The sequence below is a fragment of the Sinohyriopsis cumingii genome, chromosome 4, assembly GCF_028554795.1.
Source record: "Sinohyriopsis cumingii isolate HCF-2022 chromosome 4, ASM2855479v2, whole genome shotgun sequence".
Taxonomy (NCBI): Eukaryota; Metazoa; Mollusca; class Bivalvia; order Unionida; family Unionidae; genus Sinohyriopsis; species Sinohyriopsis cumingii.
In genome coordinates, this window is record NC_142964.1 from 45,570,884 (window position 1) to 45,596,212 (window position 25,329).

The following is a 25,329-nucleotide window of genomic DNA, read 5'->3' on the forward strand; positions in this document are numbered from 1 at the left end:
ATTATTTTTCGTACTTTTAAGAAGGAAAATCTTTTTTTGTGTATGAGAAAAATACATGCAAAATTTAAGGAGCCACACCATGATCATCTTGTATTATTCATACGTGATCTCTTCCCCAAAATGATAATACTCTTTTTACGTTTCTTTGGTACTTTTAAGAAAGAATTTCTTTTCGTGTTTGAGAAAAATACATGTATTTGAAATTTTGGGAGCTGTACCATGGTCATGTTATATCCGAATTCATATTATAATGGAGCATACTATAGCGGGGTCACACTGTTATTGGGATAGATAGTTACCAGTCTCTCACTATCAAGCAATTAAATTATACATGCAATAGTATGCTTTACTGAATCTTTTCAGATGTTTAAATGATTTAGGAGAAAATTTGATTAATATTTATAGGAACAACTTAGAAATAGTTGAGGTCCACCAGACTGGTGCTAGTAATATGTACAGCAGACTGGTGCTAGTAATATGCACAGCAGACTGGTGCTTAGTAATATGTACAGCAGACTGGTGCTAGTAATATGTACAGCAGACTGGTGCTAGTAATATGTACAGCAGACTGGTACTTAGTAATATGTACAGCAGACTGGTGCTAGTAATATGTACAGCAGACTGGTGCTAGTAATATGTACAGCAGACTGGTACTAGTAATATGTACAGCAGACTGGTGCTAGTAATATATAACACATCCATGGTCATAAAAGATCAATCCTAGACCTCGGATGACTACATCTTTCAAGTTCTTTAGATACATCAGGCTAGTCAAAGAATAGTTACCCATAATTTTGATAAACAACTAGTTAAAACTTCATCCAACAGTAAGGGAACTTTTCGAATTCATGTCTATAATTTAATTGCATATTTTATTTCTTTTGTACAGATTTTGCATTTTTGTGGAGTTTACAGTGTATGATCTCTTATTCATAATTTGTGTGATTTTCATTGAGGTTTGCAAGTTTTATTAACATTTTGCGTGTTTCATTTGCACTAGTTTTGTGTTTTATTTTAAAGCACACTGACATTTTCACAGAAAAGAGATAAAAGATATAAAATTACTTTTCAAACTATATTAGAACAAGGATTAAAATTATAAGAGAGTTGCTCAAAAGGTTTGCAACAATTTTGAAATTTTCCTAAGTAGATTGCAGGAGGAGTGTTCAGGAAAACATGGGGAAAAATTCCAACAGTATAATAAAATATCATATATTTGGTTTTTTCTGGTACCCTTCTGGAAAAAATGACTATTACTGAACTAGGGCCTTAGATTCCTAACACCATTGGTGTGTTTTACATCTTAATTTGGCTGATTTGTTCTCTTTTGTTCTTATACATTGCAGTGTATGCACAAAGTCAAAGCCAATCATGATGGCTTTACAGTAAGAAGTTAGCAATTTTGACAGAAACTTGTTGAGAGCTGAGCACAAACTCATGGCAGCAAGATGCACTTAAGAAATACAATGGTCCAGAAGTCCGTCGAAAACTTATTAGTTTTTGGATGTGGTCCTGCAAGTTGCAAATGCTCAGAAGCATAGTGACTTATATCCAGTGCAGACTAATAAATATGTCTTGATAACAATGTATTTATGCTGACAGTAGTTATCGAGACTTGTTAGCAACTTTAGGAATAAATAGATTGTTATCACAACAGATTTAATTGATCTAACAGTGTCATCACCCCTTGCTGCTGGCAGAAAAATGTAATTAACCCTCCAGGTTTCTTCCAAGTCAAAGAAAATTAGGCAAAGTAAAGCCCCAAATACATCACAGACCAAATGTTATTTTTAGTACTGTATATACAGTAAAACCTGTCTAAAGATACCACTGCTATGAGAGACCACCTGTTTTGAGAGACCAGAATCTCCATGCACAGATTTATTGATTATATACTGCTATGACATGTTATGAGAAAACACCTGTCTTGAGAGACCATTATCTTTTGGCAAAAGGGTTTGTCTTTCAAGACAGGTTCTACTGTACTTGCTTATAAGTCGAGTCCAACTGCAAACTACACAGACCACGATCAGCTGTCACACAATGCTCCAGCGGATTATGTTCTATGTACATGTAGTTCTTGGATGTAATCAGTAGAACAAATAACATACACCTAGATATGCTGGTGCATTATGCAATGGAAGATTGTTGTCTACATTGTTTGCTGTTGGACTCAAAAGTAAGTATTGTTATGTTTCAAAATAGGTACTTGCTGATTTGGTTATAGAGAAGTACATTTATTTGCAATATCCTCAAATATGTATATACATATTGTTATACAGTCTCTGTAGCACAGTGTACAATGATTTAATACATACATATGGTGATACAGTCTCTGTAGCACAGTATACAATGATTTAATACATATGTATGGTGATACAATCTCTGTAGCGCAGTGTACAATGATTTGATACATACGTATGGTGATACAGTCTCTGTAGCACAGTGTACAATGATTTAATACATACGTATGGTGATACAGTCTCTGTAGTACAGTGTACAATGATTTAATACATGCGTATGGTGATAGTCTGTAGCACAGTGTACAATGATTTAATACATGCGTATGGTGATACAGTCTCTGTAGCACAGTGTACAATGATTTAATACATATGTATGGTGATACAGTCTCTGTAGCACAGTGTACAATGATTTAATACATACATATGATGATACAGTCTCTGTAGCACAGTGTACAATGATTTAATACATGCGTATGGTGATACAGTCTCTGTAGCACAGTGTACAATGATTTAATACATGTGTATGGTGATACAGTCTCTGTAGCACAGTGTACAATGATTTAATACATACGGATGGTGATACAGTCTCTGTAGCACAGTGTACAATGATTTAATACATACGTATGGTGATACAGCCTATGCTGCATAATGTAAAGTGATTTAATATTTAAACATAATGATACCATCTGTGTATCTCATTGTACAGTGGTTTAACATTTAAACATGATGATATTGTCTGTGTATCTCATTGTACAGTGATTTAACATTTAAACATGATGATACTGTCTGTGCATCTCATTGTACAGTGATTTAACAGTTAAACATGATGGTACAGTCGCTGTAACACAATTTACAGTGCTTTAGCATATTACTGATGCCACACTTTCAAAAATCAGGTGAAATCTTTAATTTCTGTGAAGGAGTCTACTAATTCACAGTGCTTTAAAAGTATTTTTGTTATAAATAGACATTAGTGAATCATAGTTTTTTTCATCTTCAGTATAGTTGTTTTTAAAAGAAGTCATTAATTATGATCAAAATATAATCTTCTTAGTAGATATTTTCATTAGATGTTTGATGTCAATAGTTTGTTCTTAGGGGTTTGTTTTGTTTCTATTTTCCCTCATTATTACATCTACATATATATCATTGCTATGATTAAATTTATAAGATAGAAATTTTCTGACAAAGTTGAAAGATATTTTAAAGGATAAAATTAAATCAAACGGTAATCTCTGTTTCACTTACAAATTTTAATAAATTAATTATGTTGAAGGTAAATCCAGATTTTAACAATTTGAAAAAATGAAAAGACTGATGTTGGAATAAAAAAACGTGTAATGTCTTTGATGTAAAATTTATGTGATTTTTTTCACAAGGTTAATATAATAATGTTGTGTTTCATTCATATAATGTATGTAATGTACAAAAATTATAAAAAAATTTATCATTCTTTTAGTAACTGGTGAGGAGAGTGAAGATGAAGACAAAGTGGATGAAGTCCTCCTTGGTAAGGCTACATGGAACAAGTTTATAAGAGTTGTCTCCCATACTCTGTGGTGGGAATGAAATATGGAAAGGATTAGAAAATATTTTGATTAAATTTGCACCTAAAATGTTCCAGAGGTTAAATTATTTTTTAATCTTTAGTGAGTTGAAAACTGAAATAAGACTGCATAATAGATCCATAGAGAACAGTGTTAGCAATGCATTCGGCAGAATTTCAAGTGAGAAAGGAAAAGTTGGAGCTCATTTTTTAGGGTATTTGATAGTGATCTTCAATCCACGTTAAGGAGGTATTTTATTTCGTATCTGTCATATGAAATGTTTGCAAAGTTTTGAAACCGTATCAAGGTTTAAATGGGTCTTACTATGAATTGCCTGTGTATGCATAAACTTGACACTTGCATTATCTCAATTAAATGCTATATGTATATACTCACTTATAAGTCAAGGCAAACTGCAAACCGCAAAAAATACAGATGTGCCTATTAACAATATGCACCTGCACACCAGGGTATATGTTGTTTGTTTTTCTGATTACTCCTAACAAATTGTACAGACCCAGATCTGCTGGCACATTATACTATGGCAGATCTGGGTCTGTGCATTTTACAGCTGGACATCTTATTGTAAGTGGGTATATATGGCAGGTACAATCAAATGTCTAATTTGTTTTGTTTACAGCCTGATATACTTGATTGGAGATCTAGGTAAACTTTTGTATCTTGGAGAGAAAATTCATAAATAATGAGCAGATAATCAGATATACTATAAAACAGCCATTATAAGCATGCAAAAAATTCAGCACCTTCATCGGATGATGTTTAGAATTTTTAATGCAGATTAATTTGAGCTATGTTAGCATGTGACTTATTCAAGAAATGAAAAGTATTAAGCAAAATATTAAATGAAAATGTCAGCATACTTAGGGTTGCGCACAAATCACCAGTATTTCTCAGGCATCAGTATTAGTCATTTTTACAGCATAATGAATTATATGGGATTTCTTATAATTATAATATTTGCTTACTTTCTTACTTAACACTTACCTCACCTAAGCACTTTTGGACAGCTCTAAAACATTTCAGAAGAAGTGCATTTCAGCACCTTGGACCAATTTGTATACAAGTGCATTTGGACACGTACACCATCTGCATAGAAGTTTGTTTTGGTGCAGCAGAAAACATAAGCCAATTTGGTGCTGGTTTTCATAGTGCCATCTTCAGGGAAAACCCCTTATTAGAAACTACAGGCAATGAGGTAAACAACCATTACGTCAGATCATGTGGTTGCAATTTAAGATATAATCGTGATCTGCTATTTAAGGTAATTGGGTTAGGTTTTTCACTATCCCAAGCCACCGATTTCATTCAGCACTTTGTCGAGTTTGAATGATTAAAATTATGGCTATGAATACTTCAGTTAGTCAGATACTGGCCCAGTTATCAGTGTGGGCACCAAAGATTTTTAAACGTTATCAGATTTAGATGATTGAGTGATACAAATGTAGACAATGAACCAGTAAATTTGGAAACTGAGAAAGGTCTGCTATGGTAGGTCACACAGCTTCAAATGACTTGACAGCTCTGTAGCGTCAAGGTCATGTATGATACACTAAACTGGGTGGTATTATAGAAAGGCAGACATATGTAGCTCTACAATGGTACCAGATAATATGGAATGTCTAGTTGCACTACCAAATACAAAGGATAAAACCTCATTTTTTTTAATACAATTTTTTTCTACCCAAAATTCACCCGTGGTCGAAATCCAATTTTATGTCCTAAGATTTTAGACTTTTTGGTCTCAGACCTAAGGGAGACTGGTATGAACTGCAAACAGACAGATGAACCTTTGCAAAAAGTAGGATAAGATGTGAATTTGGAATAAAGAGTGGTCTCGATATGAAAATAATGGGTCCGTTAAGCAAAAAAATAAATTTAAAAAAAAGAAATCCAACTTTTACACTTCTGCTCATGTGCGAGCCAAATAGCCAATGAAAATCGATATTTCTAACACAACTAGGCGATATGTTATTGGAAGATCACCTGGAAGTTGATGTTTTAGGATGTATTCCAAAATAGCTTTCAAACTGTGTTTCCTACTCGAATTTTAGACGAAAATGACAAAAACCTCCAGGGGTTAATATGTTAAGGGTTTTAAGATTTTGAATAAATTACATTTAATGGTCATCAATGGTGTGGACACTTTCTGGCCCAGATTTATATTTCAATATTTATTATTTATTATTCAGCTATACTTTAATTTTCGTTTGTTAATGCCTTTTAAAGATTTATTTTCTTAACTTATAATAATATGAATCTTGTGTTTCAATCATTTATACCTGGTTTTTAGCACCTGGTTGCCATGGTTACTGTTTTGGACTTGTTGTACATTGATTTTTCTATCTGCAACTCAAAAATATTGATCTTTGGTTTTACAACTAGATGTTGTAGTGTTTCAGATAGATCTTATTACAAATTAGTTTAATCAGATTATTGTTGATAATTATACTTGGATCGAATTTTAGCAAAGAAATATAAAAGGTAAGCTGTAAATATTGATTATAAAGGTAAGGTGTAAATGTTGTTATGTCATGTGACTAGATTTGTGGATGCTTTGATAAACACTTCTGGTTAAATGTGACAATAATTTTTGCTCCGATCGACCAATTCTGATTTTGATCATCATCTGTACATTAGACTTTAGCTACAATATATGAAGAGAGCAAATAATTCTTGCTACACTTTTTCATATGTGAGACCATCATGCACCATATGTGTGATCATTCCAAGGTGAAAATGCAGGAGATTGATGTTTCCTATGCAGGAGGTTTGTGTTTTCAGTGCAAGAGATCTTTAATTCTGAGACTTAATGACATATAACCCAATACAAACTTTTTCACTCACAATTTTAAATATGCACATAATTAGTACATTATTCTCCAAGCATTTAAAAAGAAAAATGAAGAAAAAAAAATGGAAAGAAAAGAAAAAATTAAAAAGAATTTTTTTTTATATCTTAATCAGCTTCTTGTGGAATGCTTTAGATGAAAAAATAGTCACTGGTGAAATCAGTCAATTAGACATACTTTCCTGTTTTGTCTGTAATTCAGTCACTAAATATGATTAAATATAGATAACATGATATTAATTGTTAACTAATCTAAGTTCTACATCTATATGCCAGTTAGATAATTATATTTTACCAATGGCTAAATGATAGAATTACGTGAAGTGAAAAATGGTTAAGATCTTTAAAGATTTTGTGATTTTAAGATCTTTAGTTCAAGATTATTTACCCTAAGTAAATCTCAGATACACACTGTATTTATTTTCAGGCATGTATCATACGAGTTTGGATAGTAATTGAGCTATATAATTTGCTCAGTGTAATTATAAGACAATATATTTGTCAGTTTCTTAGCTTCGGTTCTCAGCAGTTGTGGTTGCTACTGACTTGCGGTGTATTGGCCCCAAACTGTAAATAAGTATTTAAAATTGATCTTCTCTGACATCTTTAATGCTCAGTTTCAGTGTTAAGTTTGAAACAGCCATTGTTTTCCTTTTGTGAACCTGTCATGATATGCCCTGCATATTCATGTACTGGTAAATGATATTGAATGCCCTGCATACTCATGTACTGGTAAATGATATTGAATGCCCTGCATACTCATGTACTGGTAAATGATATTGAATGCCCTGCATATTCATGTACTGGTAAATGATATTGAATGCCCAGCATACTCATGTACTGGTAAATGATATTGAATGCCCAGCATACTCATGTACTGGTAAATGATATTGAATGCCCAGCATACTCATGTACTGGTAAATGATATTGAATGCCCTGCATACTCATGTACTGGTAAATGATATTGAATGCCCTGCATACTCATGTCCTGGTAAATGATATTGAATGCCCTGCATACTCATGTACTGGTAAATGGGTGCACAAAGGTAAACAGCATATTTGTCAAAACACATTCTTGTCAAGTTCATCAACATCTGCCAAGTGAGATGCATGTTTTCTGATGTGTACTCAATTAAGAAATTTTACTGTGATGTACCAAGGAAGAAATATTTGACCTTCAGAGAAAATCTGGTTGTGATAAAAAAAAAATTCACAATATTTTTTTCATATACATTTCACAGTCTTATGGCATCATCTACTTGTATATTTGGTTTTGTGATACTTTGGCACCAATTAATTATTATTATTCTGTTAAATGCTAATTCATACACATGTTTCTTCACTTTGACAAACAATTACCGGTAGGTGATAAATTTAATTGAACATTTTCTGAAAGACATTTATTGTCTGATTTTTTTAAAAAGAGGAAATATATTCAGTACATCATGAAATATCAATAAATACTTAAAGTAAACAAAAATAGATTTGGTTTTGGATACCAGGAATTTCACCAGTATGCCAGGAGCCTTATGGCAATTCCAGGAGAAATCACATGAAAGCACCATGTATTCCTCCTCCTGGCCCATTTGTTAAATAACTTCAGCAAGATGGGATGGGTTGTAACAGATTCTTTATGGAAATTATTGCTAATAACAAATACAAATTGTAAAGATTCACTGTAGCATCTGCAGTAACTTTATATTGGTGGTATCTCCCCCAAATATAACATATAGAATCCCTGTCAAAACATCTCAGCTTTTCATAAAAAAAGTTTTGATGTTTTAATGTTCATTGCTATATCACAGAGGCCAGTATATATATTATTTAACATGTACATCTTTCCACCCACCCATCCATCCATCAATCACTCCATCCATCCACAAACCCATCCACCCATCCATCTATCCACAAACCCATCCATCCATCCATCTTCACCTGAAATGTGAGTAGGAAACATATTTTAGGTCTGCTTCTGAATACATCCAAATAAATCTACTTGCAAGAGATTTCTGATTAGTCTGATGCCTAGTTGATAGAAACATTGATTTTTATTGGCTATTTTGCTTGTGCATGTGCAGAAGGGTAGAGGTTGGAGTTCTTTTTTTTCTTTGGCTTTTTGGACCCATCATTTTCATGTCCTGGTCACTATTTACTTACCGCTCCGGTGGCCTAGTGGTTAGAGCGTCCGCCTCAGATGCGGGAGGTCATGGGTTCAATCCCCGGCCGAGTCATACCAGAGACTTAAAAAATGGTACTAACAGCTGCCTCGCTTGGCGTTCAGCATTAAGAGGTTAGTGTTAGGACTGGTCGGCCTGGTGTTAGGATAATGTGACTGGGTGGGACATCATGCTACATGTCTGTGGCATGATTCCCCAGTGCAAGACATCACTATAAACTGCCACATTGCAGACATTGTAGCAATATGACTGAAAAATTGTTAAAGCTACGTTAAAAATCAAAAATCACATCACATCACATCACTATTTACTTCAATTATCCTACTTTTTGCAAAGGATCACCTGTCTTTGTGCAGTTCAGACCAGTCTGCTTTATATCTGAGTAGATAAAGTCTAAAATTTGGTGTAAAAAATTGGGTCTAAAAAGACATGTTTTTTCCACTGTATTTTGTAATGCAAATACAAAGTCCAGATTAACTGGTATCCTTGTAGAGCTATGTCTGTGTTCTTTTCTATCTTAAATGACACTGACGCTACAAAACTCTTAAGTAGGGTACTAACTCCTGACACACAAACGTGTTGCCAAGAGTTAATGAGTTAATGTCAGAATTGATTAATAGGCTTTTAATGTCTAAAGTGGCACATAGGTTTTTAAAATCTAAATGGACAAATAATATTTCAATGTCTAAATTTCGCAAATAGGTTTTTAAAAACAAAATGGGCAAATAGGCTTTTAATGTCTAACTTGACAAATAATCTTTTAGCATCTAACTTGTCTTATGTTACATGTTTAGGCTCAAATAAACAGTAACAAAAGAAAGAGTGAAAACAACAAGCTTTGAAAAATTTATCAAATAATTTATTTCCCTGGCAAAAACACTATAAAAAAATGAAAAAATAGGAACTTACAGTTTTAAGAATCAAATCCAAAAATAATCCATGAATTAAATTTTAGAAGTCCTAATAATGAAATGTTCTGATGAATTCAAGTTTGAGTCTCAACCAAAACTCCAACTTAAGATGGAAAGTGATGACGTATACTGTAGACACTATAGAGCTAATGTATACAGTCCTTTGTGAACTACAGAAAACAATATTCCGGTGTTTGAATTCCAAATAAAATTTAAATAAATGTCTTTGTCCAAGAATTTTTTATGAGCACTCAAATATTTCCAGGAAAAAGAATTAATCTTTTAGAATCTAAATAATTCGAATAAAATTAAAATGTTTTTCCCAAACTGGTCACAAACACATGCTTTTCAGTGTAAACAAGAAATATCTCTATAAACAAAGATTATACAGTAACTTGAAATGCAAAACAGATTCCCGAATGAGGGTCAACTTTCTGGACTCTTTGAGAAGTATTTACATCTAAAAACACATAGTCCCAGTATGACCTTGACAGAAACCAATTATTTTACTCAAAGAATAAGATAAAAATAAAAAGTTGTTTGCTTGTCTCAGTGATTTTTTATTTCAAGCTCAGGAACTAGGTCAAATTTAGGTGTTCACAACTAAAGAGTCAAGGTCAAACTATTTTCTAAAGAAATGTCAAGTTCCTAGTAAACAAAACTACATTATTTTGACATATAAAGAAATTAAAATAAAAAGATTTAAAACTTACAAACAATTAAATTAAATCAAATATAAATTAAATCAAGTATACCGTATTTTCTGGTGTATAAGTCGATACTTTTTGACTTGAAAGTTCGGTCTTCGTCTTATACTCTGAATCGACTTATATGTGGATTGTGTCATTGAAATTGCATCGACTTATATATGGATTACAGTATCCGGTATGCTATTGACATTGCTCTATAATCGGCATAATCGAAAACAGGTCACATAGAAGTACAAATTCATGTTAAATTACTATGTCAATAAATTGTCATAAACTAATATGACTGCGTTTATATTTGTAAGTTTTGTCATTATTTATTTTGCATACTGCGTGTTTTTTCTTATTTCTCAAACATAAAATAAAAGAGAACAATTTACCGTACCGGTAAAAACTTCACCGGGCCGCATAGCACACTTACGGTCTATACTCTATAGTGTACTGTACTAATTCAAAGCATATTGTTTGTTCCTAAAAAAAAAGATATAAAATAACTGGTCCATTAATATTTGATTTTCCAGTATAATGTTGGACACACGTGAGCAATTACCGGCATAGCTTTTTAATTGATCCTACAAAGGGATGTAATCCATATTAACTCGAGCGTTCTATGATTATTTATAAAATAATGTAGATCATGCATTCTACTGAATCCCCCAAATCATATGTTTCTAATTGTATTTGACAAAGTTTCTCAAATAAATTAGGTTTAAACTACACTAAAATCAGATATATAGATGGACTACCAGTACTCATAGATCATCAGTGATCCATGATTTTTAGTTTCGCAATTCAGTTTAAAGCAAATTGTAATGTTAACACTTCACCTATATTCATTCTTAACCAGCTGACGATTCGGTGTCTCTCTTTGATTATACTGGTTGTTGATAAATTGGTCTTTGGTTTCCAACAACAATCAAAGCCAGTTGCCGCAATTGTTTAGACCTTGATATTGGCTTTAGCTACCGATACTAGTTACCATATTGCCGGTACCCCATTGTTCTTTATCATTAATCCGCATCAATTACGCTACCCGTTTTTAATATCAATGGGATTAAGTACAACAGGAAATGATGCCCACTCCCTTCTCTAGATGTAAATAATGAATTTAGCCATGGGCATTGTTTTCATTGCTATAGTACGGGCACATTTTAATGAGTTCGGTATATTTTGATCAATCTTTTCATAGCATATACAGCCACGTGGCTCTTGTTGCAATGGATATCATAATTAAAACAAATATGGTTTAAACTAAACTAAAATCAGATATATTGTGAGCGCGCGCATGCTTGTGTGTGTGCGCACATAAGAGAGAGAGTGAGAGATGAAAAAAATTGTCCGTGTACAAGATCGTTCTTTTATTCAGGGCGGTTTTTATTTGTAGCTTTTGCAAAGAGAAAAAAGACGGTATTTTGAGTTACCTGACGATTGTGATAATCCTCATGTATTACGAGCCTACTATATTCCATTATCAATAAACACCTCTAAATCAACAATTCATTCTTGTTTTAATTACGATGTACATTGTCACAACAACCACATGGCTATGCAGTGTTATTTACATGGTAATTAAACATGCTTAGCGCTTTAGCTATAATTGAAACCAGATTGAGGGCAAGAATCGACAGAATAGGTCAAATCAGCGAGGCTGCCAGTAAGGAAATGAGGCTTTTTTTAGGGAAATGAAAATCTGTCAACATTTTATTAAAGTCAGTGTCCATACAAAATTTGTTATAAGGACAAGAGATCATACCCATTACTTTGTATTCGAACTCGCCGATAAAGATAATAGTGGGGTATAGCATTGAAAAGATTAGTAATAAAATGTTAATTATATCCAAGTCCAAACAGAACAAACACTTAAAAAATAGTATATATATATATATATATATATATATATATATATATATATATATATATATATATATATATATATATATATATATACGAATCGATTTAACGGAGTCCGTGACTTTCAAACTTACGATAGAAAATGACAAGTTTGTATAAGTTATGTTCGTAACTACAGGTAATAAAATGAACTACAACATGGATGTGCTTTCAATTATAATAAGACAAGCATGGACTGTTTATTCAGCTGTGTCAATTGATAACAAAATATAGCAGTTCAGAAGTAAAATCACAAGCATGTTAGCATCGGTAATGCAATTTCACGATTGCCGGTAATATGGAATATCATACAACGATACCATCAATATTCATGCAACCGGAAGTTACTACCGGTAGTATAAAATACAAAGCCAAGTTATTGACCTGGTCTCATCTTATACTCCGAATCGACTTATATATGGACGAAGGATGGAAAATTTACAAAATTGGTCAATTCGACTTATACTCCGCATCGACTTATACGCCGGAAAATACGGTACATAACAATTGACAAATAAGCTTTAAATGTCTAACTTGTCAAACAGGCTTTGAATGTCTATATTGACAAGCAGGATTTTAATGTCTAACTTGACATATAGGCTTTTAACATCTAACTTGAAAAATAATCATTTAATATTGATAATAATAAAAAGGACTTTGTATAGCGCCTAATCTTTAGAATGTCTAAGTGCTTTACAACATTAGACAGCACCTATAATGATATGATTACAAAAAACAAGCACCACGAAATTAGAAAACATAAAAAACATGCTGAAAATATTTAAGGTAGGAAACATTATTAAGTCTTTAAGTTTGTTCTTGCAGTCAAAATAAGTGAGTTTTAAGGGCACTCTTGAATGGGATCACTGTGTCTTTGTGTCTAAGGTCAGTGGGCAATTCATTCCATGTTGCTGAGCTCTGGTATGCAAAAGAACGTTGTCTATATGACTTCATTTTCATAGTAGGAATAATGAGTATACGATTGTCAGAAAAGGAGTGTAAGTATCTTGCATGGTATGTACACATGGGTGAGGTTGGATAGGTATGTTGGACTGGAGTCCATCATTTAAATGTAGCACAGAGAACAAATTTTGTGTTTAATTCTGGATTGAATATACAGCCACTGTAGGGTACAGAGCAGGGGCATGTGTGATCTGATCGTAATACTCTTATGGATGATCTGAGCAGCTGTGATTTGAAATTTTTGAAGTTTCTGGAGTAGATATTGAGACGAACCAGACAGAATCGAGTTACAATAGTCCAGTCTTGAAAGTACTAATGAACACACAAGTATTTTAGTGGCATCAGCTGAAAGATATTTGCAAATGGAGCTGATGCATCTCAGCTCAAGATATGCAGCCTTGCATATGTTCATGACATGTTGGTGCAATGTGAGAGTAATGTCCAGAGTAACACCTAGGTTTCGTACTGATTGTGTGAATTTAATGTTGGTGTTGCTGATATTTATTGTTTGAGGTAAAGAATGTGACTGAGAAAGTCTTTGAGTTGTGATAACATATAACTTAACAGATAACTTGATAAATAGTATTTTAACATCTAACTTGTTGAACTTGGCAAATAGACTTTTAATGTATAACTTGGCAAATAGGCTTTTAAGGTTTAACTTGGCAAATAGACTTTTAATGTATAACTTGGCAAATAGGCTTTTAATGTTTAACTTGGCAAATAGGCTTTTAATGTCAGAATTGACAAATAGGCTTTTAATGTATAACCTGGTAAATGGGCTTTTAATGTGTAACCTGGTAAATGGGCTTTTAATGTATAACCTGGTAAATAGGCTTTTAATGTATGACCTGGTAAATAGGCTTTTAATGTATAACCTGGTAAATAGGCTTTTAATGTATAACCTGGTAAATAGGCTTTTAATGTATAACCTGGTAAATAGGCTTTTAATGTATAACCTGGTAAATGAGCTTTTAATGTATAACCTGGTAAATGGGCTTTTAATATATAACCTGGTAAATGGGCTTTTAATGTATAACCTGGCATTTAGGCTTTTAATGTCTAAACTGACAAGTAGGCATTTAATGTATAACTTGACAAATATACTTTTATCATCTAACTTGACAAATAGGATTGTAACATTTAAATTGGTGAATAGGCTTTTAAGGTTTAACTTGACAAAGGGGTTTTCAACATCAAAGCCTTAGGTTCTGTAAGATCCATGCATATTAATTAGGTTATATAGCATCATAGTGTTTTGTTCTGAGTTTTCAGAGTGAGTTTGATAAGGCATAGGTATACATCGAGATCAAAGGCTAAGACATCTTTGCATTTTTGTACTTAAAACATTACCCATTGTTTACACTTTTAAAATATTTTTAGCTTCTCTGTATGAATAATATTCAAAGCAAATTAGGATTTATAAAAGTTTGATTCCCTGCATTTAAAAATAACAATGCATGAACATCAAGGAAGACACCAAAAGTAGTTCCAATATGGGTGTATGATACAGATCAAGCGTGTAAGATTAAATGGGTATGAGATAAAAACTTAATATCATGGCAACCTTGGATGGGTTTGATTTTGAGTGAGAACAACACATGTTAATTATGCCTTTTACTTTATAAAAAATTTGTATGATACTTTAGCTATATAGGTAAACTTGGCATGAAATGGAGAAAGTTTACACACGGTTGTTTGCTTAAACTTCACCATAAGCATGCTTAGTCTAATATTTAAGTTGTGTAAGCCATATGAGCAATATCATGGCCCACTTGTGCATCTTGTTTCTTGGGCCTTATTTAATAATTGAGTTCAAAAAGCCACAACAAGAAGAATAAAAACTACAGTAACAACAAACATTGGTTCACAGGTAGAAAATGTATATTGTTTTGGTTTGTTTTTCATCCATTTCGAGTAATTTTAGATGAGTCAGGGTTCTTTTTCAAAAAACATTCTGGACAGGGTAACATCTATAGTTTCCTTACCCAATTACTTTTTCCTGAAATTGTTGAATAAAATCGGTGTTATTCATTGTAAATGAATGCCTAGTTGGAAAAGTTTCAGTCTATTGACCTTTTAGAGTTTCTAAAAACTGTAATAGTAGTTTGTATGTTATATCTTCCACATGATAACATTTCTAAGACTTTTTTTCTTTCTTTCACAGAGAGATTCAGAAAGGGTGGATCACTTTTTTCTATGCAAAGGTATATCTTTTTATATGTTTATTCATATTTTCACAAGTGCTGTTAATAAATTGATTTTAATTACAGCTATGTTAAGTAGTCATGGATAAAACCCCAAAAATAGTGATTTCCAATAATCGTATTTAGCTAAAAGGGATTTCAGTTCCTCCATATATATGGCAATGTATCTATTCATTTTTACTATTTATAGTTTGTATTACTAATAATAGTAACAAACAGCAAGAACTAACCAAATTTAGTAGCAAAGTACAGATCTGGTCTGACCTTTCAGGTAAATTTTATATGTTGAAGGAGGAAACTGAAATTTAGATAAATGATTTGATCTCCTTAAATATTGTTCCACTGACAGCAATACTTGAACAATAGCAGAAAATGCTTTTAAAAAGAAAAAAATATTCTTCAAAACATGGTTAACATATTAATACAAATCCTCCAAGTGACAAATTTTAAAAAATTAGAATAATATAATAAAGATTATTTCGAACTCTCTTTTTATAAAAATACCCTGAATAACAGTATCTCTTGAGCTTTTTTCCACCTGATATTTTATAAATTAGTATTACTTCGACCCACAAGCCAGTATTTTCAGTCCTTTGATTTTACAAATTGATGCTGTACCCTTTTATAGGTTTTGTACCTTTCTTGTAAATAACAGTTTTATATCATGAAGGATGCTTCTGGCATTATTAAATTCCCATATTAAAATCTGGTTGTGAAACAGAAGCTTTGTGTTTATACATACATACATGCATGCATGCATGCATGCATACATACATACATAAATACATACATACATACATGCATACATACATACATCAACCTCTCCCTCCATAACTCATGCAAAACAGGGTCCATGCACATAGACCACACTATAAACGAGGGTGTGAGTTACTGAGGGACCTCCCAAAAAATCTGCTAGACATCGATAAAACCATGGGGGGAGACTAGGGGGTAGGGAACTGGGCTGTTTAATGACTTTATCCTTATTTTGTAATCACGTTAATAAGTCCGTAATAAATGTTAAAATAACACACTTTTTCTGATGAAGTTGTTTGTGATTCAGTATAAATTACAAAATTTTCAAAATATCCAGCATGTGAAAGACCACTAACATTGATCCAACTGGTTTCAACAACCATCATGTGTACACAAAAACATCTGTGTATTACATCACTGCTTTTTGTTTTGTTGATTAGCCTGGTACCCAGAGTGGTATTTAATAATATAGTACTAAATAGGGAGTCAGTGTTGCATGGAACTAGACATAACTGCCCCACCAAAAAGGATTCTATTTGTTTATAAAAACTAGTGACATTTATTTCATGAGACAATTGTCTACATCAAAACTCAATTTTTTTATTGTTCAGTTAGCACACTATTGATGTCGTGATTTCAATGGAAGTAATAGTGAAACTTCTTATCATCCTTGAGGATATCTCTGAGTGCCAGTTCAGGAATTCTCTGAAACTTGATTGCTTACAATGGTCCATATCTGCAAAAGCCAAGCTTTTTATTTATTCAAAGCATTTGTTTCACTTGGTTGCCTTGCTGCCGTTGATCACAGTTATGAATGAGTCAGTTATTTTAAGGTAGTTTAATTATGTTACATGCACAATAACATTTGATCAAATGAAGTGAATTCACCCAACATATGACTGGGGCTGCTAGATTTTAAGTATGCAGGATTTACATGCCTTTTAACTTTATTTTATTGCACCTCCTTTATTTGATTCAAAAGACATAATTAATGTGACAATACAAAGGAGGCCAGCTTTTAGTTCAGTGTAACAATACCACAAATACTTCTGTATCAAAACAGGTCAGCACTTAATTAGGTTCTCAGAAAAACACTTGAGGACATAGCTGTTATGGTAAATTTACACATTTTACGTTTAAAAACACATTGCATTTATGATGATTACACTTAAGAAGAACTAAAAAATAGAACTAAAACACAAATTTCACTTAATAATTTTTTTAAAATTGGCATTTAAATATTAATGTACTGCCTACACAGGCATAAGTGACATTCTTGTTGATCAAAATTTCCGTGAATATTTTTAATTATGGTATATTAAGTATGTCATTTGGAAAGAAAATGTAACAAATTATATGACTTCTTATTAAAAGTTGATAATTTCATAAAGCTGAGTGAAATTTCCAGGTCCTCTCTACTGTTTCTGACCATAAAATGAGCAATACATGTATATCAGTGTTTTAATTACCAATTTCGATCATGATTTTCTTCAAATTCAACAAACAGGGATCAATTTTGGGGTATTTTCAGGTTTAAAAAATGGGATCCATGCCTGACCACACATCATAAGCATGCTCACGAGTTATCAGGGCACAAGTTATCGAATTGAGGGAGTGATGTGTGTGTGCTTTTATATATATATATATATATATATATATATATATATATATATATATATATATATATATATATATGTCTCCCAAACAATTGTCCATGCCAAGACCTGTGGGCTAGGGGATGTAGAATAGTCCTAATGTGCTCTCCTGCATGTCATTAGAGGTAACTAGTGGAGTTGGGAGCCACAGTGGTGCAGTGATTAGTGTGACAGACTTGTGACAGAAAGGTTGGAGGTTAAATCCTACCACTGACTCAGCCCAGGTCAGCTACCATGGTGTCTCCATATATTTGTACTTAGATAAATTGTTCAATTTTTTAGGCAATTTTGGAATCTTTAAACTTGTAGGCATTTTTTTAACATTATGAACTTTTTGACAAAAACATTTTTAGTACAGTTATGATAAAGCCACTTGAGGTGGACAGTTGACATTTGTATGAATGTTTGTATGCATTTGTAAATGACTTATATACACAAATGTAACATTATTTATAGTTCTAATTTTTTTTATATACTTCTTTTGGTCTTCAGATTGGAATATTTGTTTCACAACACAGATCATGTTTGTTATTTGCAGTTTTTGTCCATCTTTTATTAAGTGATAATGATTAGTTCTTGTCCATGATAATAACATACCTGTATTTACCTGCTAAGAATTTTATTTTTAAGTGACACCATATAGCCAGCATTTCACAGATGTGCTGTTACTACTACTACTACTACTACTACTACTACTAAATAACTTTATTCTTATATTCCAGTGAGGAAGTTTTGGCACAGTATCAAGGTAAAAATGTTAAATATATATTGACAAATTTAAAGATGATTGCTGTGTTTTTATAGCAATAAAGAAAAGGTGTAAATATCATTAAGATACATATTTTGTCACACATAATATAGTTTGCAAAATTTATTTTGTATTTGTTTTAGTGCAGGAGCGGGAATTATGTGTGTATTGGAGTTCTGCAACATCTATTTTTGCTGATTGATTTTCATAGTAGCAAATATTGGGTGTATTTTATGGCTGTATTGATCAGTCCATCAGATCTGCCTGTCTATGAGTTTCTGAACATATAGTTCTGGATAGTTCCAATATGTCAGTCAACCAGAATGAACACCTGCCTATCAAATTACTTAAGATTAGTTAAAGGACTATCAGCTTAGGTGTGGTGCAGGTAGATGCACCTTGTTACACAGTGTGTAATTTACATGTGGGAAAGGTTCCAACAACCTGGACAAAAATGTGGGAAATATATGATACATTTTAGTCAAAACTATCTTAAATAATTTCAGCTTTGATATGTTAATTATGAAATTGACTTTCTTACAGCTTGTTAAGTTGGTAAAATGCCATAATTTTGGGTGCATTAGAAACAATTATCTTCCACAAATGAATATGGGCAATACCCGGTATATTCAATATATTGATTAATGTAAAAGTCTAAGTTCTACAACATGCCCATTTCTAGGCCATTTATGAAGAGTTCCTGCATGGACATTAATCTTTGTCTTTGGGTTACAATTACCACACAATCAGAAATTAACAAAGGATATTTCCAAGCCCTGGTAGAAGCTTTAGAAGTTATTCTTGAAAGCATTTTGTCTTTTCTGTCATATCAAAACTGACCTTTCCATTTTATAACCTGAATTTTGTAATTTACACTTTACCTTCTTCTGCACATCACAACTAATTTGCAGAAAATGATTTGAAACAGACTTTTATTTCTTGAATGTTATGACCCTATTTTAGCAATGTTGGAACAAGCATTCACCAGGTTAGTGCTTTGCCTCTAGAGCAAGACATCCACTCAGTCCTGTAAAAGTTTTTGTGTTCAACTGAAGTCAATAAATTGGACCTTTCTGAAATTTGTCCAGGTACCGGTATATTATATTTTCATAATTGATTGTACTAGACATGGGCATGTTGTAGAACTTCTTTTACATTAATCATTATATGGAATATACTCTACACATTTTTCATTTCCTGTCAAGTTTAATTTATACGATACTGTTGACCTTGCTTTGCTTGTATGTTTTAGAGAATAATTATCATGTCTCAAAATACTGAGTGTTGACCCAAACAATTAAGCATTATTTTAACATTATTAAAGAAGGAAAATTTCAAATTCTCCATGTAGATGTGGATATCGCATCCCTTATCTCAGGCCGCACTGGAGGTAAATTTTCTACTGTTATAGTAATATTGTCTGGTCACATGATAGCATGGATTGTATGAGGACTGTTTGTCTTCACACTGCAGTGAATTTTATTTCTTTTGTCTCAAAGCACAAATGGTGGATGGTACTGCAAGATTTAGTTGAAAATGCATTTCTGATTTCATGTTGCATGTTTATTGCCTGTTCTGTAAAGATTCATTTTATTTGGTGGAATGCATTGGGTTTCCTTAGGAACTGGCCTAGCATTCAATATATCTTTGACCTTAGGATTGTTGCATGTTTGTAGAAGGTTTTGCCAAACCAAAAATGAAAAACAAATACAATTGTTATGAACCACATTTGTCTAATCAAAATAATGTCATTTAAATAAACCACCAAGATTAGAGTACAAAAATTCTTAGTTGCATATCTGTTATCTATTTTAGGTATGATATTGCTTCTTAATCAAAGTAAACGCTCAGAGAAAAACATTTTTCAGTAGTTTTGCGCTTGGTTTATTCCATGTTATATCTTTATTTTCTATTTTATAGTGGACTAATCATTATAAAGTAGTCATGTGATTTTATTCATTTTTTATATAATATGTAACATAGTTTATTTATAACTAAACAGTGCAGTTTAATTCTTTAAGCCAGATATCAGCAAATTAAAAAAGATTATATCAATACTAGGTCAGTCCAAATGCTAGAGGCTGTCTGGTTTTAGACTTTAGACCTGAGCTTGCCTTTTAGACTGGTGATGGTGATTTATAGCATTGTATCTGTACCAGTACATGCATTTAAAACTAAACAACCAGTCTTTTGTAGTACTTTGATGGTTTCCAGAATTGTTTCAACGTTGCTTGGCATGATGAATGTGTTTGCTGGCACAGAAACCAGATGGAGGAGGAATGCATGCATAGTTTTATAAAACAAGTCCAAAACTATCATTAAGAATTTCATATTTGCATGAAATGCTTTATTGTCTGTCATTTTTGTACCATGCATTTTTGTGTACCAGTGATCCATACAAATCACAATATTTGTTTTTCAGTATTGAATATCATATACTTGGGCCTTACAAAACTTAACAAACTTTCAATGTAAAAATAAGCTGAAAACTGTAATTATTATTTTACCAAAATATTCTCTACATTCAAGCAATATTAATAAAAAGTGTGAAAAATGACAGACAGTATGTTGTATGGTTATGGTTGTCTCTTTGTAGCTTGTGCTGTTGTCATCCATTGCTGACAACATTAAACATTAATGTGTTGCTGATCACTTTTTCAAGCAAAGTATTGTAATTTAGTATTTAGGGCAACATACATGTTGAACATACACATAGCATAAACCAGGTCTAATTCAACTCCCAAGTATTGTGGATTCCTTCCCAGTGTAGTTCAGAAATTTAGTTTGTCCTAAACTTAACATTCCTAACACAGTATAATAATGGTAAAAACGGTCAGTTGGATAATAACTGCAGTTGTATTAATGATACAAACAATCAAATGGATAACAACTACAATTGTAATAATGATACAGACAATCAAATGGATAAGTACAGTTGTAATAATGATACAAACAATCAAAAATGGATAGCAGTTACAGTTGTAATAATGATACAAACAATCGAAAATGGATAACAACTACAATTGTAGTAATGATACAAACAATCAAATGGATAACAACTACAGTTGTAATAATGATACAATCAAATGGATAACAACTACAGTTGTAATAATGATACAGACAATCAAATGGATAACATCTACAGTTGTAATAATGATACAATCAAATGGATAACAACTACAGTTGTAATAATGATACAAAAACAATAAAATGGATAACAACCACAGTGGTAATAATGATACAGACAATCAAATGAATAACAACTACAGTTGTAATAATGATACAAACAATCAAATGGATAACAACTACTGACCAGCATGTAGGTAGCTTTAACATATGGAGGGGGGAGGGGAATAATGAGCTAAACCATGACATCGGGATTCTTACATTTGAAAACGTGCTGAGGAAATCACATGTATGATCTTAAATGGCAAACCTAAATATTACTTAGCAATTTTTGTAACATTTGTAAAGTACTTCTTTTTATATGTTTTTTTCTAAATGATTAGTTATCATTAGTTATCATGCTGTGGATTTAGCAAAAGTTATGTCATTTTGAGATAAAAAATTTGTGAAGGTCCAGTTTAATGGTATTTTTTTTAATCACCATGTCTGCAAGATATATAAGAGAAATAATGTAAACTTTTTTTTGCTAAAATTATTGTAATCTTTTAACTTTTCATGTAATGGGTCAGATTCTATATTTTCAGAACTAATTTACCTCTGTCACTATATTTTCACCAAGGGTATCTCAACAACAAATATGGCAAGTGTCTCTTCTACACATTGTTCAAATGACAGAACTCTTCTAAATAGATATTAAATAAAATATCTATGCATTTTTTCTGAAAAACAGTTGTTTTATCCCATGGGTCTGAATTCTCTTTTCAAGGAATAGTTGTCTCAGTCAGTGCATCAACTAGTGAGCTACCTGCAAGAAAATAATTTTGGTGACACCCACTTTTTATTCATTATTTCCACCATATTAATATTGCTCTTCTCTTGGAAAATCATAGAAGCAGTTCTCTGATAGATCCAGCTACACCCTTTGTACTTAAAAGAAAAGTAAAGACTGTGAAATAATTCCTAATCATGTGATGCAGATAATTTGAACATAGATTGCAGTAATCAACTGTAAAACTGAAGTCATATTGATCCAGTTAAACCTGTCTTAGCACATACCTCTATATAAAAGACATATGCTTCTCTATAAATTTTCTTAAAACTTCATTTTTTTAGTCATATATATTTAACCTTGACATGGAAGAACCCTGTTGACTAAGAACACATATATTTTCATCTCTTTAAGAGTCCTAAAGAGTTCCATTGTGCTTGAAAAAGTCATAAGCAATGCATTTACTTAATTTATCACTGGTTCAAAGACACCTAAATGTTTATTTAAAGCAAAGTATATGCTATAAAATCCTATTTTATGAACTATCAGAGACCATAGATCAACCGTCAACAAGAGACAATCTTGAAAGACAAAATGAAGATTATATACCAAAGATTGAAACCAAGGAGGAAGAGGTTAAAAGACCACAATCAGCAAAAAGAAAAGCTTCTGTATCATCAGGATCGTCTTCTGCATCTAGACCTACATCCGCAAGGCAGAAGGACCAAAGTGTTCCTTCTAGACCTTCCTCTGCAATGAATAGGAATGTGGCTGACAAACTAGAAGCAGAAGAGTTAATGAATCAGAGCATGGATATGGTTTCTAAAAAGCTTGTAGAAAATGAAGGCATGTCTGGAGTCCTTGAAAAAGAGCTTGTAGAAAATAAAGGCATCTGTGAAGTCTTTGAAAAAGAGCTCATAGAAAATGAAGACATAAATGAAGTCCTTGAAAAAGAGCTTGTAGAAAATGAAGACATATATGAAGTCCTTGAAAAACATACAGAAAACACAGAGGCCGACACAAAAAAACCTTTGATGCCAGAAACACAAGTGGCATCCCTAGGTGAGGAAAAAATAGATGATGACAGAAGGGATGCTAAAAATAATGAAGAAGAAATTATAGCAAATAAAAATTTTGAGGCACCCAATAACTCTCAGAAAACACAGAATATGAATAAAGAGACACATGATGAAAAGGAGATTATTTGCTTGATGGAAACACATGAGGTTTCTGCTAAGTCAGAAGTGTCTTCCATGAAAATTACTGAAGGTGGTACTAAACCAGTTTCAACTGAAAATGATCAAACATCTCAGCAAATTATATTAGAACCATTCAAAGGACAGGATGTTAATACTATGACTTGGAATGGTAAAGCCATGTTAGATGTACCTGAAAACAAGATTGACCATCAAAATTATTCATCTGAAATATCAAGAACCAAACAACCCATTAAAGAATCTAAAATTAATCATATGGACCAGAACATTACAGATGTCAAATCAGGTAAAATGCAATGGCCTCCATCTTCTAAACCTATAAAATCAGAGAGTCATTCAACACTGGCAAAGATTGCTGCAAAATCACAAGAAGCAAAAAAGTCAGATATCAGGAAGCCAGTCATGGCTTCATCTATGAAAAGAAATGAGACAAAATCTAAGATGAACTTGAAAGTAAAAATGGATTCCAATAGCAGCATTTTGAAGCAAAGGGAGATGACTCAAGTACATAAAAAAGATGAGGCAAACAACCTTGATGGGGCATCAAAGCAACTAGAGACAGGTAGTATTGAATTGGAGCAGAAACAAGGGTGTGGGAGGGATGATTTCTATGATAGGAAATTACAGAGTGGAGGGGTGCCACACTGTTGGCTGAAATTAGATGTCATTTTCAATTTGGGGAATATTTAGTACCCAGTAGGATTATCTGCAAATTTAACAGTTTTTTAAATATAGGATTCCAGGGTTTTCTTACAAACCTCCACAGGAATAACTAGCAGATTATGAAAATTAAAATGTTGTGAAGTTGTAAGAATTTGCAAAAAAAGAAATTGGTATAATAGATAGTCGTTAACTTATTTGTATAATTTTTTACATGGTTGCATGCAGTGTATAGATATTTGTGAAAAAGTTACAATGTATATTGGCTGTAAAAGAGAATGCATGAACATAAGAACATTGCCTGTTTTAAAGTATGAGTTGAGTACCATGCTGGGGTGGTTAAGTAGTTCAAGGGTGTTTCATTTTTTGTACAAATGAGAATACCGTATTTGGGATTTGGTGGTCACTGAGACTCGAGTACAGTAGAACTTCAATTGTCCATCAGGGTGCAGGAGCGAGACCATGACGGATATGAGAATAAACGGATAATAGAATATATACATTAAAAGTATTATACAATATACCGGGTCATCAAAAAATCATAATATCTACATATATACATGTACCTGTTTTCATATTTTGACATACAGTGCCCTAACGGTAATAACAGAGACTGATTGTTAATTGGGTGCCAGATAATCAAAGTTCTACTGCACAAGTATTTTAGTGTTGGTGGTAGCCAAGATTGGAGTACACTTGAGTAGATGGTACTGGGATGGTAGTGGTAGCTGAGATTGAAGTACTAAAAAGTAGATGGTATTGGACTGGTGGTGGGAGAGACATGAACATATATATATATATATATATATATATATATATATATATATATATATATATATATATATATATATATATATATATATATATATGATAGTAAAATAATT

The 25,329-nt window shown here is 32.4% G+C and overlaps 1 protein-coding gene across 2 annotated transcripts in view; it reads left to right on the forward strand.

Moving 5' to 3' along the window:
• LOC149801080 (uncharacterized) overlaps positions 1–25,329 on the forward strand; it is a 157,392-nt gene that overhangs the window by 74,669 nt on the left and 57,394 nt on the right. For both annotated transcript variants that reach the window (XM_089955114.1, XM_089955115.1), the window contains exons 7-10: positions 3,703–3,753; positions 15,475–15,514; positions 18,648–18,673; positions 23,118–24,347. In XM_089955114.1, the coding sequence (XP_089811240.1) occupies positions 3,703–3,753; positions 15,475–15,514; positions 18,648–18,673; positions 23,118–24,347 (1,347 nt within the window). The remainder of the gene's footprint in view (positions 1–3,702; positions 3,754–15,474; positions 15,515–18,647; positions 18,674–23,117; positions 24,348–25,329) is intronic.